This window comes from Ovis canadensis, chromosome 24 (assembly GCF_042477335.2).
Source record: "Ovis canadensis isolate MfBH-ARS-UI-01 breed Bighorn chromosome 24, ARS-UI_OviCan_v2, whole genome shotgun sequence".
Classification (NCBI taxonomy): domain Eukaryota; kingdom Metazoa; phylum Chordata; class Mammalia; order Artiodactyla; family Bovidae; genus Ovis; species Ovis canadensis.
In genome coordinates, this window is record NC_091268.1 from 49172090 (window position 1) to 49186131 (window position 14042).

Below are 14042 nucleotides of genomic sequence, written 5' to 3' on the forward strand. Positions count from 1 at the left end.
AGCAAAGTCACCAGGGGCTGGCCCCAGGGGCCACGCAGCCAGACAGAGACCTCAAAAAAACCACTGATAGAAGGTCAGCATTTCTGCCATGTTCCCAGGTGACAGTCCTCAAGCTCCCAGATTCTCAGAGTGGCTCATCACGCCTCGTTGTTGTTCAGTAGCCCTATCGTGTTCGACTCTTTGCGACCCTCTGGGCCACAGCACGCCAGGCCTCTCTGTCCCTCATCATCTCCAGAAGTTTGTCCAAGTTCATGTCCACTGCACTGGTGATGCCATCCAGCCATCTCATCCTCTGACGCCCTCCTCTCCTCCTCTTCTCCTCCATCATGTCCGGCTTGATCTAAATCTTTGGAGCAGGAGCCAAGTCTGAGGTTCTGTGCCTACCATCTGGGTCTTTGGTTTATTCAAATGTGCTTTCTTTTGAGCTTAGAGACACGGTTTCTTCTCTCATTCTCTCCTTAGAGAACTTCTCTCTAATATATTTCGTATTTAACAGACATCCTGAGCTGGGGCTGGTGTAAAGCCTTCTGCGAGACACTGGGGCAACTCACCAAAAGATGAGTGAGGAAAGAGTACCTGTCTGCCACTGAGGAAGGGAGACACAAGACACACGTCAACGGGAGCCGAGGGCACCATGCTAAGCGTGGCCTAATGACAGGTGTCACCCGCCCCGCTCCGTGTTACAGCAGCACTCGGAGTGTGCAGCTTGTAGACGCATGATTCATAAATCAAACACTTCCCAGCTCCAGGGCAGCGTCAGAGGCACTTTCACGGGGGAGGCTGTGTTTGAGAGAGACCTCAAAGGGTGGGTGGATATCTAAATGGCAGGTTCTTACTTAGCCTCCGCAAGACAGTCTCCTACTCCCTGGAAAGAGGCTTTTTATAATCTTTTGTATTCTGAAATATATAAATAGAGAGAACTGCATGAAGCGAAAAAGCACAGCTTAATGAATTATCATAAACCACCATCCAGGCCAGTACACAGATGGATGGCAGGACCACAGAAGCGCCCCTGTTCTGAACACCCTCCCCCTCACTCACCTCTCCTGCACTCAAAGGTGACCTTTATCTGGGCTCTTAGAATAATCAGTCCCTTTTTTCTTTACAGTTTTATCATCTATGCAAGCACCCCTAAGTCCCAGTTTTGCTTTGCCTGTTTTTTGAACTTAATATAAATGGAAGTCTTCACAGCTGTCCTTTGAGAGTCTGTCTCTCCCCCCGCCCCCAACATTATGTTTGTAAGAGTCATGTTGTGACTTAATCCTGGTGGTCCAGTGGTTAAGACTTCGTCTTCCAATGTAAGGGGTGCAGGTTCGATTCCTGGTTGGGGAGCTAAGATCCCATATGCCTCATAGCCAAAAACAAAACATAAAGCAGAAGCAATATTGTGACAAATCGAATAAAGACTTCAAAACAAATGGTCTATATCAGAAAAAAAGAGAGTCCCCCATGCTGTTGAGGGTAACTAGAGTTTGCTCATTTTCACTGCTATGTAGTATCACCATGAGAGACAAGATCACAATTTACTTATCCATCTACTGCTGATAAGCTCTTGAGCTGTTTCTAGTTTGGGGTTATTACATAACATGATTATGAATAAATATTCTTCTATGAATACCTTTTGGTGCGTGGGCATACATTTCTGTTGGGTATATTGCTTGTTGTGGACTTGGCGAGTTACTGAGTGTGCTAATTTTTGATGTTGTTGCTGTTGTTCAGTCACTAAGTGGTGTCCAACTCTCTCGCAGGCTCCCCTGTCCTTCACTATCTCCCGGAATTGGCTCAGACTCATGTCCATGACTCAGTGATGCTGTCCAACCATCTCATCCTCCACCACCGTCTTCTTTCACCTTCAATCCTTCCCAGCATCAGGGTCTTTTCCAATGAGTTGGCTCTTCACATCAGGTGGCCACATCAGCTCTCCACATCCAGGTGGAGCTTCAGTTTCAGCATCCGTTCTTCCAGTGAATATTCAGGTCTGATTTCCTTCAGGATGGACTGGTTGGACCTCCTTGCAGTGCAAGGGACTCTCAAGAGTCTTCTCCAGCACCACAGTTCAAAAGAATCAGTACTTCAGTGCTCAGCCTTCTTTATGGTCCTATGCTCACATCCATACATGACTACTGGAAAAACCATAGCTTTGACTAGAGAGACAACCAGGCTGTTTTGAAATACAGCTGCACCAGTGTCCAGCCCCATCAGCAGTCCACGAGCGCTTGCATTGCTTCACATGCTTGCCAACACTTGGCACTGTGAATTTTTTTCCCATTTTCATTTCTTTCATCCTGATGGACATGTAGCAATATCTCAGTTTAATTTTTACCTCCCTGCTTACTAACAAAGTTGTACACCTTTTTATATGTTTGTTGGCCATTTGCTTATCCTCTTTTGTGAAGTTCCTCCTGCTTGTTTCTCTATTGGGTTGTCCTTTCTGGTTTTCCTTTTTTTTAAACATCTTCTGGATACAGGCTTTTCTGATAGTTGCTATGCTGTGCTGCGCTCAGTTGTGTCCGACCCTCTGTGACTCTATGGACTGTAGCCCGCCAGGCTCCTTTATCCGTGGAATCCTCCAGGCAAGAATACTGGAGTGGGTTGCCATTTCCTACTCTATCTGATAGTTGTGCTGTGCTATGCTTAGTCACTCAATCATGTCCAACTCTTTGCGACCCTATGGACTGTAGCCCGCCAGGCTCCTCTGTCTTTGGGATGTGATGTGTTGCAAAACATCTTCTGGGAGGAATTTCAAATGTCCAAATAAGTCAATTGAAAAAAAATCTAGGGAGTAAAAAAAAAAAAAAAATCTCTGTACCTTTTTGAAGTTACCAACCTTGGCCAGGCTTCAGCTTTAGGGGTTTGGAAAAAAAAGTGTACAATCTGAGGTCAGACCCACCAGGTTCCAGCCTCAGCTCCTCAGCCACTTCCTGGGTGCTCCTGGGCAAGCCACAGAAGCTCTCTGGGCTTCAGTGTCCATGCCTGAGAACTGACCAAAATTACCTACTGCCTGGTTGCTCCACGGCTGAAAAGAGGTTACTTGTAAACGTACTTTGAAAACTTCGCACGGTGATAGTAAAAGAAGTGACTGGCCACACTGGCTTCCTGAATAGCCCAGCTTCCTGGGCTCTCTGAGCACTGATCGCAGAGGTGGCAGTAAAGGGCGGCCTTTCAGATCCAAGAAGATGCGTGCTCTCTCCCCCGCGGGCTATGCCAGACAACACCTTGGGTCCCCAGCCCTCTCCCCGCAGCGTCAAACTTCACTGCCCACAGCCGGGAACAGGGCTCCTCCCTGCCTGCCCAGACAGGAAAACAGGAAGCAGTCACCATCCTGCCAAGAGGTGGGGCTGACAAGTTCCCTTTCCTAGGTGGGCACCTCTCCAGGCCGTCAACCCTTCTGGATGCAGGAGAAGGCCTGGCCACTGGCCCGTGGTGCTGCCGCCCCAGGCTACCCCGCGCCCCACCCAGGCCTCCCGCACACTTGGTCCCGAGGTAGTGGAATGAGTGGGCCTGCAGATGGGGAGCATAAAATGAACCTCATCAGTGCCTTGAGAGTGAGCAACACTTTCAGAGCCCAAGTGGGGCCGGGAATCTTCTCTCCTGGACCACGCGGACATACCCCATCCCTTCCTAAGGAGCAGCACCGTCCTTTTGTGAGCCCCACATCACTGGTACTGGAGCCCCATCCCACAGACAGGGGGCATTTGGGAACCCCTTTCAAGACAGCAGTTGACAGCTCAGAAGAAACAAGTGTCGTGATCTTAATGTGAAAGGCTGCTTACAGGAGTTCTAAAAGCTGAAATATTTGAGACCTGGAAGGACCCTCAGAAATCTTTTCCAGCCTCCTCATTTTGCAATGAGATGCAGGGGCAAAGCCAGACTTTCTGTTCCTGTACTCATCCTAACATCCCAGACTTCCTATTCTTGTATTCCTCCTGATGTCCCCAGACTTCCTGTTCTCATACTCATCCTAACATCCCCAGACTTCCTGTTCCCACAATCATCCTAACATCTCTTATGCTCAGCCCCAAACTCCAGCACCTGCACAGAGGCCACTGCCCTTGGGCATGTCCAGGGGCCCAGGACACCAGACCAGTTTCTCTCCCTTCCTGATAACCTCTTCTAGCTCAGAAAGATCTGACCTGAAGCAGAATGAAGTTCTAGGAAGTCCAAGGCCATGGTTTGGGAATGTTTACCAAGTGTCTGAACTTGATGGAAATTCAAATCATTACCCTTGAGCCTTAATTCTGTTTCCAGCCCCATCAGGCTCTTTCCTGAGTGAATTCTCCAACCAAGCTCTCAGGAGTTGAGTGATGTACTTCCACGGTACCCTGGGTGCCCAGGCCCGGCACACAGGGCAGCATCTAGTGAGATATAATCATTAGGGAAACTGAAGGAGACAGAGAGAGAACCTCCAAAATGTGCAAAGAAAAGCGTTCTGCAAGCAGAGGCCTGCCTACGGCCCCAGGCTGCTGTAGATCCTCTGACTGCTGAACATTCACATGTTTGGCAAACAGGCCCCAGTGCCTGCCTCGTGCAAGGGCCCGCTAAGACTCAGACCCTGCCCTCACGAGCTTCCAGTCTTAGGACTTTCCTGCTGGTCCAGTAGCTAAGAGTCCACACTCCCAATGCAGGGGGCCCTGGTTCGATCTCTGAAGATCCCGCATGCCAAAACTAAGACTCGGTACAGCCAAATAAATAAATAAATACTGGGAAAAAAGGAAAAAAGAACTTCCAGCGTGGAAAGGAAGCCAAGATGTGAGCACAGATGAACAGGAGAGACATACAGTAGGGAATGGCCCCTGCACACCTGAACCAGATCACAGGAGCTGCCTGGTGGAGGATGCTCTGTGAGGACAGGGATTAGGGACCCTGAAGGTACCACATCCTGCAGGGTCTCTGGGCAGCCAGCGCAGGTTTTTGGAAAAACCGAGTTACACAGGCAGTGCTAGGCATTAGGGACAATCCACCAGTCATCAGGCTCTTTGAGGGGGCATAAAGGATGGGATTACAAAGATGCAGGCAGGAGGAAATAGGGCAGGGACAGCGAGAAGCCAAGGAGGGAAGGATCGGAGAAACATCACAGAATGCAGTGTGGCAGAGCGGGCAAGAGGCAGGGAGGGCTCCGGGCAGATCCTGGGAGATGACGGCAGTCAAGGGAGCGGGGCCCAGGGGTTCACCGGCCGGGGAGGCCCAAGTGGAGTTTGGGGCATGAGTGGTTTATCAGGGAGCAGATGTCCAATGGAAAGTGGTCACGCAGGCCAGGAAGTCGGTGTCATGGGGGTGAGAACAGAAACCATCAGATGGAAGTGAGGGCTAGGAAGTAGACAGGAGGTAAAAGAGAAGTGGGGTGAGGACAGAGCCTTGGGGACCCCAAGTTTCCCCAAGGGGAGGAAGACGGACAGGAGCCAGAGGGGCCCAGGCAGTGCCACGGGGCCGGCAGTCGGAAAAGCCAGGCTCGCGGGCCGGTCTTCCTGGCTTCGAGTCCCAGCTCTGTCATTTACTCACTTCAGAGCCTTGAGCTGGTTATTAAGCCTCTCAACTTCAACTGCCTCATCTATAAAACAGGGTGGTGTCCTGGTGGCTCAGACAGTAAAGAATCTGGCTGCAATGCAGGAGCCCCAGGTTCAACCCCCAGGTTGGGAAGATTCCCCTGGAGAAGGGAATGGCAGTCACTCCAGTATTCCTACCTGCAGAATTTCATGGACAGAGGAGCCTGGCAGGCTATAGTCCATGGGGCCACAAAAGAGTCGGACGTGACTGAGTGACTAACACTTCATAATCTGTAAGTATTTTGTAACGATTAAAAGGGGAGGTCTGTGCAAGGCCTTTACATTTGCACAGAGTAAGTGTGATCAATGCTGGCTTTTCTCATTAGTATCATTGGGAGGAAACCAGAAGAGAACAAAACTACGGAGCCAAAGAAAGCTCTCAGCATCCTTTCTAGTTTTCAGTACTCACTAAGGGAGCAAGCAGGGGACAATATACAGAATCTTTTATGTTAGAAGCCATTTCAGTGTAGCCAGATCTGAGAACCACTGATCCCTCCAGCCCAACCCTAAAATTTTTCAGCTGGTGAACTGAAGGCTGAGCATCTGCTGAAGATCATGTTCACGATGGCAGATGATGTAAATGTGGAGAAGAGGCCTTGGCCATCTGATTCTGAAGCCCTGGCTGGTCTATTTGCTTGCTGTGTGACCTTGGAAAAGTCACTTGGCCTCTCTGAGCCTGAGCTATCAAATAAGATAATGGCTATAAATCACCTAGCAAGTCCCTAGGAGCCAGCAAGCCCTTACAAATATTTGTTTATGTCTCCTGGTTCTTCTCATTATATGATTGGTTAGCACCTTTTACTCTGTCGTGGGCTCCATCCAAGAGAGCGTGACTAAGGGTTTGTCCCTTTCTCTGTGTTTCCAGAGCCTCGTGCTCTCTTCTGATCCCAGCACTCAGCTGCCACAGAGTGCAGCAGCTCAAACTTCCGTGTCTGGTTGAAATACAGGCTCTGATGCAGCAGGTCCTGCCCTGCTACTGGCTCCAGCACTGCCAGCGCCGTGGGTCCTCTGTTCCCCCTGGAGGAGGCCCGCTGTGGCCGGTCCACCTCCCCGCTGACTCATGAGCTCCTCTGGGGCCAGTCTCTTTATCTTACTCATCTCTGTGTCCCCTTCACAGTATGTACTCACCAAGAGGATGTTGAAAAAACAAGCAAACCATGGAGAAAACCATTTTCCAGCTAAGTAAATAGAGACAGGACATTTTGTCTGTGAGTGGCAACCCTACTGATTCATTCCAGAATCGCCCTCTTGGCTGACGTAAGGACAGTGTGGTGGACAGGGCCTGAGACCTACAACCAGGGCCTAGAACCCCGAGTCTTGGGTTTGAATTCTGACCCTTTCATTCACCAACTGGCAGTCCTGGGCAAGTTACCAAGCTCTCATCCATACAATGAGGGTGATAACACCCACCACAGTGCAGCCCCAACAGTGCTAAAACTTACAAACTGTAAAGTGCTCCAGGCCACATATCATTATTACTGTAGCTTTTTTGAGGGCAAGATCTACGTTTTATGTCCCCAGAGTCTGAAGGGCGCTGGTAATGGGCTGGGTGGGCAGCACACCGGGGGTCTAGCTGGAGCCGGGGGCTGGCAGGGACAGTGATCACGTGAAATATAAGGATGATCCCAGGAGAGTTGAGGAGGGAAGGCTTCCTGGAAGAGGCTGACAACTGGTGGGAAAACAAGTCTGGTCTGAGGGCACAGACAGCCGGAGCGCAAATCCGACCGGAAGGAAGGCAGGGAACTCAGAGTCCATGGAGGGGCCTGGGGCAGGGCCACGGGCTGAGAGCGCAGAGACAAGGCAGGACCAGGAGGGAACTGGGGGCCATTAAGAAAGAACATCAAGTAATCACAGATGTGCCCTGTGGCCCAGAGCTGAGTTCCCCATCCACGCCAGGCATCCCGGCAGGGGCCAACTCGTCACTTTGGACCCAAGACTACAGTCACTTCACCACTAACACCAGCCCTAGGCACATGAGGACAGAAGTTCGAGTGAGACACCGTCCCACCCTCAGGAAGTTCACGGGGTGCTGGGGGTCACAGGGAAGCGGGGACAGGACAGGGTGCAAGGCGTTTGGAGGTGGGAGGAGCCTATTCTGCTCTGTCCACCTTAACTGATGAATCTCATTTACACCCGCCTCCAGACCATACCTTTTCTCCTGGAATTGCCCCATCCCTCCTCTCTCCCCAGCAAGTGCTGGCTCAGGCTGAAGGATGGGGTTCAGACCTCGCAGGGCTCCCACCCGCTTCGCACCCTAACAGCCTGGACTTTAAGCAATCACTCCTGGTAATCACTGCATTAACCAGGAACACTTCTGTCCCTCTACTGAACAGTTCATCACAGCCTGCCCCAGTACTTGGCCTTTTTTCTGGTCCCCTCTCCTCCTCAGATTATAGCAATCATCATCGCCACAGTGCTCTCCAGTTTACAAAATGCCTCCAGGTATATTATTTAATCTAGTCTCCCATAACCAACCTGTGAGGTAAGTAGTATCCTTATTTTGCAATAAGGAACCCAAGGCTAAGAAAAGCTGGAAAACTTGCCTGGGGCCACAGCCCCTCCATGTGCCTGGCTATCAAATTTCAGCCTCTTCCAGCTCCCATACCAGTGCTCGGCCCAGTACTCAGAAGCCACACAGAGCTGTGGTTAAAGGTTGGGATCACAACATGCTGTGTGACCTTGGGCAAGTTACTTAACTTCTCTGTGCCTCAATTTCCTCCAGATAAACTGTGGTTGATACTCACCTCATAGGTCCTTGTCAATATCACCTCACAGTACTTTACTGAAATTAAAGAAGGTGATACAATAAAGTACTCAGAAAAGTGCCAAACATAATTAGTTACAATCATCCGTCCACCTTCACTGATTCCATGGTCTCTTAACTCATTAAATTTTTTTTATAACTCATGTTCATATGGCTCAGACTGTAAAGAATCTGCCTGCAATGAGGGAGACCCGGGTTCGATCCCTGGGTTGGGAAGATCTCCTGGAGAAGTGAATGGCTGCCCATTCCAGTATTCTTGCCTGGAGAATTCTGTGGACAGAGGAGCCTGGCAGGCTGCAGTCCATGGGGTAGCAAAGATTCAGACACGACTGAGTGACTAACACACACATACATTGGGTAAGTAGTCATTAAACAATACACATTTTTGCAGATTGACTAAGGTGAGGTTTTTAGAATTGTTCTCTTTCCTTTTCTTCACTCTCTTATTGCCCTAATAGTTTCAGCAACACAGAAACTCTTTTCCTGATTCATTCTACCTCCCTTACACACACACACACACACACACACACACACACACACAAGCCACTAGCTCAAATCTGGCCAATTATCAGCGCCCCACAGAATGTAAGATACTGCCTACCACTGACCTAGACTCTCCTTGTTGGGACGTCCCTGGATAGCTAGAGAAACTTTCACAAACCTAATTTCCATCACTATAATGGGTCAAACTCTTATGTGTATTTCTCTATTGCTCCAGTTTTTACTGGAGACTCTAAAAGGAATGAATTACCATTTATTTTCCTTGTCCATTACAAGAAAGATTTACACTGTTTCCTGGAGCAAGAAGCCTTGTGTGCCCAGGCAGCTAGACGAGGGCATAATGCCCATAGCAGACAAGCATCTTCCTTCCTTTCTGGGGTCCAATCCACAGAATTAGAAAATAAAGCTTAAACCCAGCCAGACCCTGGGAGAGAGAAGTAAAGAGCCTTCTCTCCCATCCCGTGCGGGGTAGAATGATGACCTAGGGAGGGGACACTGCCTACTTTACACCACCTGGACACACCTGCGAAGGGCCAGAGGTGCCTGGAAAAAGAAGAGGAATTAGTCCCCTGGGTTTTCATGAAAAGCTTCCTTCTTTGCAAGATTCCCTACATGGAACACTCAATCAGGACCTCACAATCTTTATCTAAAACCCCACTGCCCTTCCCTCACATGGTACTAAGTTTGGGGAGGGCTGTGGGGAGCAGAACAGAACGGGAGAACCAGCTTCTGGCAGCGGAAGCCCCCTGGCTCTTCAAAGGTTCCACTCCGAGAGCAAGAGTGAGCGCGAGTGAGGAACAAACTTGCCCATACAACTTTGGCAGTGGGATTAAAAGAAGTGCTGTGCCCTTCGAAATGGATTTTGCATACAAACCAGCCGATGAACACCATAAACATGTCAGCTTTATTCAGTCCAATCAATACACCAGGCATTAAAACTCTGAGGTAAAAATGGATTGTGGCTTTTTGTTGATGACAGTGAGGAATTTTGGCCCCTAGCCCTGCTCAGGCTGGACAATTTAGGGCAGGCTGCCTATTAGCTGTCAGGCACATTTGGGGGGATGAAATCAAAACCCCGATTCAGGGTTCTGGGCACCCCAGGACAACCCAACTTGACCCGAATCGGGGCCACTGGTCCAGGACCCTCAATTTCTGTCCTTGGGCCGGCCCCCTCCTCCAGCCCCCGGTCATCTTCCAAACTCGGCCACACACCGCATTTCCTACATTCCTTCCTCCGGGCTCAGACCCCTTCAGTCCGGTCCTCCGAGGCCGACAGCTGGGGGCTGGCGTGAGCCAAGCTAGAGGCACAAGGAAGGGGATGCTAGGGACGGGGGGAATGTCAACGCAGTCCTGAAGTGATCGAGCGGAGAGTACAGGGCGCCCCAGCCCTCACATTCCCGACTCAGCGCCCCACTCTCTGCAGCCACACTTGCGACTCCCAGCGCCACCCCTCCGCCAGGGACCTTCCCCAGCTAGGGGCACCCCTTCCATTCGGCCCCCTTTTCGCGTTCCTTCCCCTCTCACCGCCCCCGTGACCCCTGCCCTGCCCCGCCGGGACCGGCTCCAGTCGGTCGCACCGCGCGGACCGTGCCAGCTGCTCGGAGCCGCCCTGCCCTCTCCCCCAGGCCAGCCGGGATGGCCCCGGGGTCCCCGACCTTCCCAGACCGCCTTGACCACCGCACCAGATGCCCCCTTGCTCAGTCCTTCCCTGGGCCTGCAAGATCCCTACTCCCTTCGAGTCCCCTCCAGGACACTGCGGGATGCCCCAGCCGTGCACGACCGGGGGTGTCCCCCACCCCGCCCCGGTCCTCACCTGAGTCCGCTCAAAGCTCTCCCGCTCCGCAGCCTCCATCCCCGCGCCAACCCCACGCCGGCTCAGCACCTTCGGCAGGGGGTTGGGGACCTGCTTCATGGAGCTGGCCATCCGGTCCATGTCGCCGCGCGGAGCCGAGTCAGGGGCCCTCAGCCGCCCCGGGATCCCCACGGCGCCGCCCGCCCCTCCCTATCCACTGGGATCCGGCGCTAACGGGAAGGCGCCCGCCTCCCATTGGCTGAGAGCGCTGCTACTCTGCCGAGGCCCCGCCCCAGCCCAGAGGCTTCCCCGTCCGCCCCCGCCCTCTCCAGAGCCCCCGCCCCGGCCCTACCCTGCAGGGCGCTCCGGACCGTCAGGCGCGCCGGGACGGGCCCGGAGGCCTGTCGGTCACCGGCCTCCACCGCCCCTGGCGGGGGCGGGCCTGACCTGCCCTAGCCCGCCCCTTCCCCGACGCCCAGAGCGCGGCTCTCCCAGCCGCTGGCTGCACCCGCGAGCTCCCAGCGAGCCGCACTCTCCCAGTCCCCCCACCCCACCCCGGGCGCCGCGAGGTCCCGGCTTGGTTGGTGGGCGGGGGTCAAGCTGGCGGTGAGTTGGGCCTGCCGCAGGGAATCCGGGCCCGCGTGGGACTGGCCTGTTAACTCTTTTCGGGCCGGAGACAAGAGCGCGCGCGATGGACCAGCTCGGCGGCCCCTGTCCCAGGATGCGCTTGCCCTGAGGCCGGGCCTCCGCAGGTTGGTTCAGCGGGTCGCAGACCTGGCCGGCGTGGGTAGCGGCTCCCACCGCCTTCTCCCTCGTCCTGCCCCTGCCCCGAATCCCTGCCCATCCCTTTTGTAATGTTCGCAGACCAGGGAGCGCTGGGCTGGGTCAGTGGAAACTTCTCGACACCTTTACAAACCTCTCACCCTCTGGATCTGGTCAGGATGTATTCGTTGGTAGAAACCCATGTGGACATTTTAATATTTATCCCCGGCTCTGGGACACCCCTCCCATCCTGCTCCGTCGTCAGCCAAGGTACTGACGACAGGCGTAGGGGGGATGGAAGGGGGTGGAAGTAAGATCCTTAGCCGAGATGCTGAAGAAAGTTAAAAGTTTTCTGTTCAAATGCCAGTTTTGATGTTTTAAAAATAAATGCTTTTTGCAACTCAAAGTAAAGAAAGGCGTTACTTTTTTTTTTTTTTTTTGACTAAGAGCTTTTGATAAAAATTCACACATTCAATAGAGAAGCAGAAGAGGGGGTGGGCCTATGTAGGCACTGGGGAGCCTCTGACGGCTTTGCCAGCTGGCATCGTGTGGATGGGATTCTGGGGGCGACGGGAAGGAAGGGAACCAATGGGGAGACTCCGGCGGTAGGTGAGAGCCCACGAGGGCCTCCACTAGCAAGCCAGGAGAGAGTTCAATCCTGTGGGAGGTTCTGTGAATCAGTCAGTTCAGTCGCTCAGTCGGGTGGGACTCTTTGAAACTCCATGGACTGCAGCAGGCAAGGCGTCCCTGTCTGTCACCAACTCCCAGAGCTTAGTCAAACTCAGGTCCATCGAGTTGGTGATGCCATCCAACCATCTCATTCTCTGTCGTCCCCTTCTCTTCCTGCCTTCAGTCTTTTCCAGCATCAGGGTCTTTTCAAATGAATCAGGTCTACGCATCAAGTGGCCAAAGTATTGAAGTTTCAGCTTCAGCATCAGTCCTTCCAATGAATATTCATGACTGATTTCCTTTGGGATGGACTGGTTGGAGCTCCTTGCAGTCCAAGGGACTCTCAAGAGTCTTCTCCAACACCACGGTTCAAAAGCATCAATTCTTTGGCATTTCTTTATGGCCCAACTCTCACATCCATACACAACTACTGGAAAAATCATAGCCTTGATTAGATGGACCTTTGTTGGCAAAGTAACGTCTCTGCTTTTTAATATGCTGTCCAGGCTGGTCATAGCTTTTCCTCCAAGGAGCAAGTGTCTTTCATTTCATGGCTCCAGTCACCCTCTGCAGTGATTTTGGAGCCCAAGAAAATAAAGTCTGTCACTGTTTCCCCATCTATTTGCCATGAAGTGATGGGTTCTGTGAACAGGTTTGGACAAAGTAATGAGGGGGAGAGAGGAGGCAGCGTTGGGGCCAGAATTAGAATTTTTTTTCTTTCTAAAAAATATTCCTTTATTTGATTGCACCAGGTCTCAGGTGCAGCATGCGAGATCCTTTAGTTTCAGCATGTGGGGTCTAGTTCCCTGACGAGGGATCAAATCATGGTCCCCTGCATTGGGAGCACTGAGTCTTAGTTACTGGACCAGCAGGGAAACCCTAGAACTTCTGTAGAAGAAGGATTTAAGGGTGGCATATGATGGAAGGGTCTTCCCTGGGGCTCAGTGGTAAAGAATCCACCAGCCAATGCAGGAAATGAAGGTTCAATCTCTGGGTTGAGAGGATCCCCTGGAGAAGAGAATGGCAACCCACTCCAGTATTCTTGCCCTGGAAATCCCATGGCCAGAGGAGTCTGGCAGGTTACAGTCTGTGGGGTCGCAAGAGTCGGACACAACGTGGGGACTGAACCCCCGCCGTGATGGAGGGAGCTGCACCGAGGCTACAGCTGCATAGCAAGCACTGGCTTCGCCTCCTCTTAGACTGTGTTTGTCAGGGAGGCCTTGGAGTGCCCCCTTGGCTTTCTCTGGGATGAGATTAGCTGTCACCTAGTTTTCCAGGCTTTGCTCTAGTCATGGAGACGAGGTACCTGGCAGGAACTGTGGCCTAAGGTAGAAGATCAGTCACCGAAGACCCCAACCTCCCGTCCTTTCATTTCCTACTAGTGCCTCCCTCTGGCCAAACCCAGCTGGAAGAAGAGGGCTAGGGTGATGGGTCAGGTACCGCCCTCCTTCCAGGCTCAGAGCAGAGTGGATATGAGTGGAGGCTAGATCCAGAGCTCCCAGCAAAGGACGGGGGTAGAGGGGGCCCTCACCAGAGTGTACCTACCAGGAAAACAGACAGGCTTCATACCAGTGTCACCTCCTGCTGTCCATTCTGCCCACCTCCTGCTCCGGACCCAGCTAAAGAGTGATTTGTAAGCCTTTGCCCAGAGTTTATAGCTTCAGTAAACAGGGGCCCTTTAAACAAGGATTAAGGGATCAGCCTACTTCTTATTAGGATAAACCAGAGTAGGAATCGGGAATTTGTGGTTTGGAGGCACTCTGTGGAGAAAGACTCAAGTGAGCTACCTTCCTCCGTGAAACTCAAGAGTGAGTTAAAAATAAGATTTCCCACTTGCCGCAGCAGCAAAACCCTTTGCCAAGGGTTGAGGGAAACCCTCCCCCAGGATGTAGATGATAAGACTCTGCTCGCTGCCTTCAGTTCCTCCAGTCTCTCCAAGCAGTGTTGGGACCACTTGTTTTATATGTTTTGGGGATGCCTGGTTTCCAGATATGGAATCTTATCTCTGGGA

General features: G+C 52.1%; 1 protein-coding gene and 1 long non-coding RNA gene across 4 annotated transcripts in view; one reads left to right on the forward strand and one right to left on the reverse strand.

Annotated features, from left to right (window-relative positions):
- HIP1 (huntingtin interacting protein 1) overlaps nucleotides 1–10826 on the reverse strand; it is a 133846-nt gene extending 123020 nt beyond the window's left edge. Inside the window, exon 1 of one of the 2 annotated variants that reach the window (XM_069571092.1) lies at nucleotides 10622–10826. In XM_069571092.1, coding sequence (XP_069427193.1) covers nucleotides 10622–10741 — 120 coding nt within the window. In that variant the 5' untranslated portion in view covers nucleotides 10742–10826. The remainder of the gene's footprint in view (nucleotides 1–10621) is intronic. The other variant, XM_069571093.1, reaches the window with a different exon arrangement.
- A 131-nt stretch (nucleotides 10827–10957) lies between these two features.
- Nucleotides 10958–14042, forward strand: part of LOC138429493 (uncharacterized) — a 46847-nt gene continuing 43762 nt past the window's right edge. For both annotated transcript variants that reach the window (XR_011252818.1, XR_011252819.1), the window contains exon 1: nucleotides 10958–11352. This is a non-coding gene — a long non-coding RNA (uncharacterized lncRNA). The remainder of the gene's footprint in view (nucleotides 11353–14042) is intronic.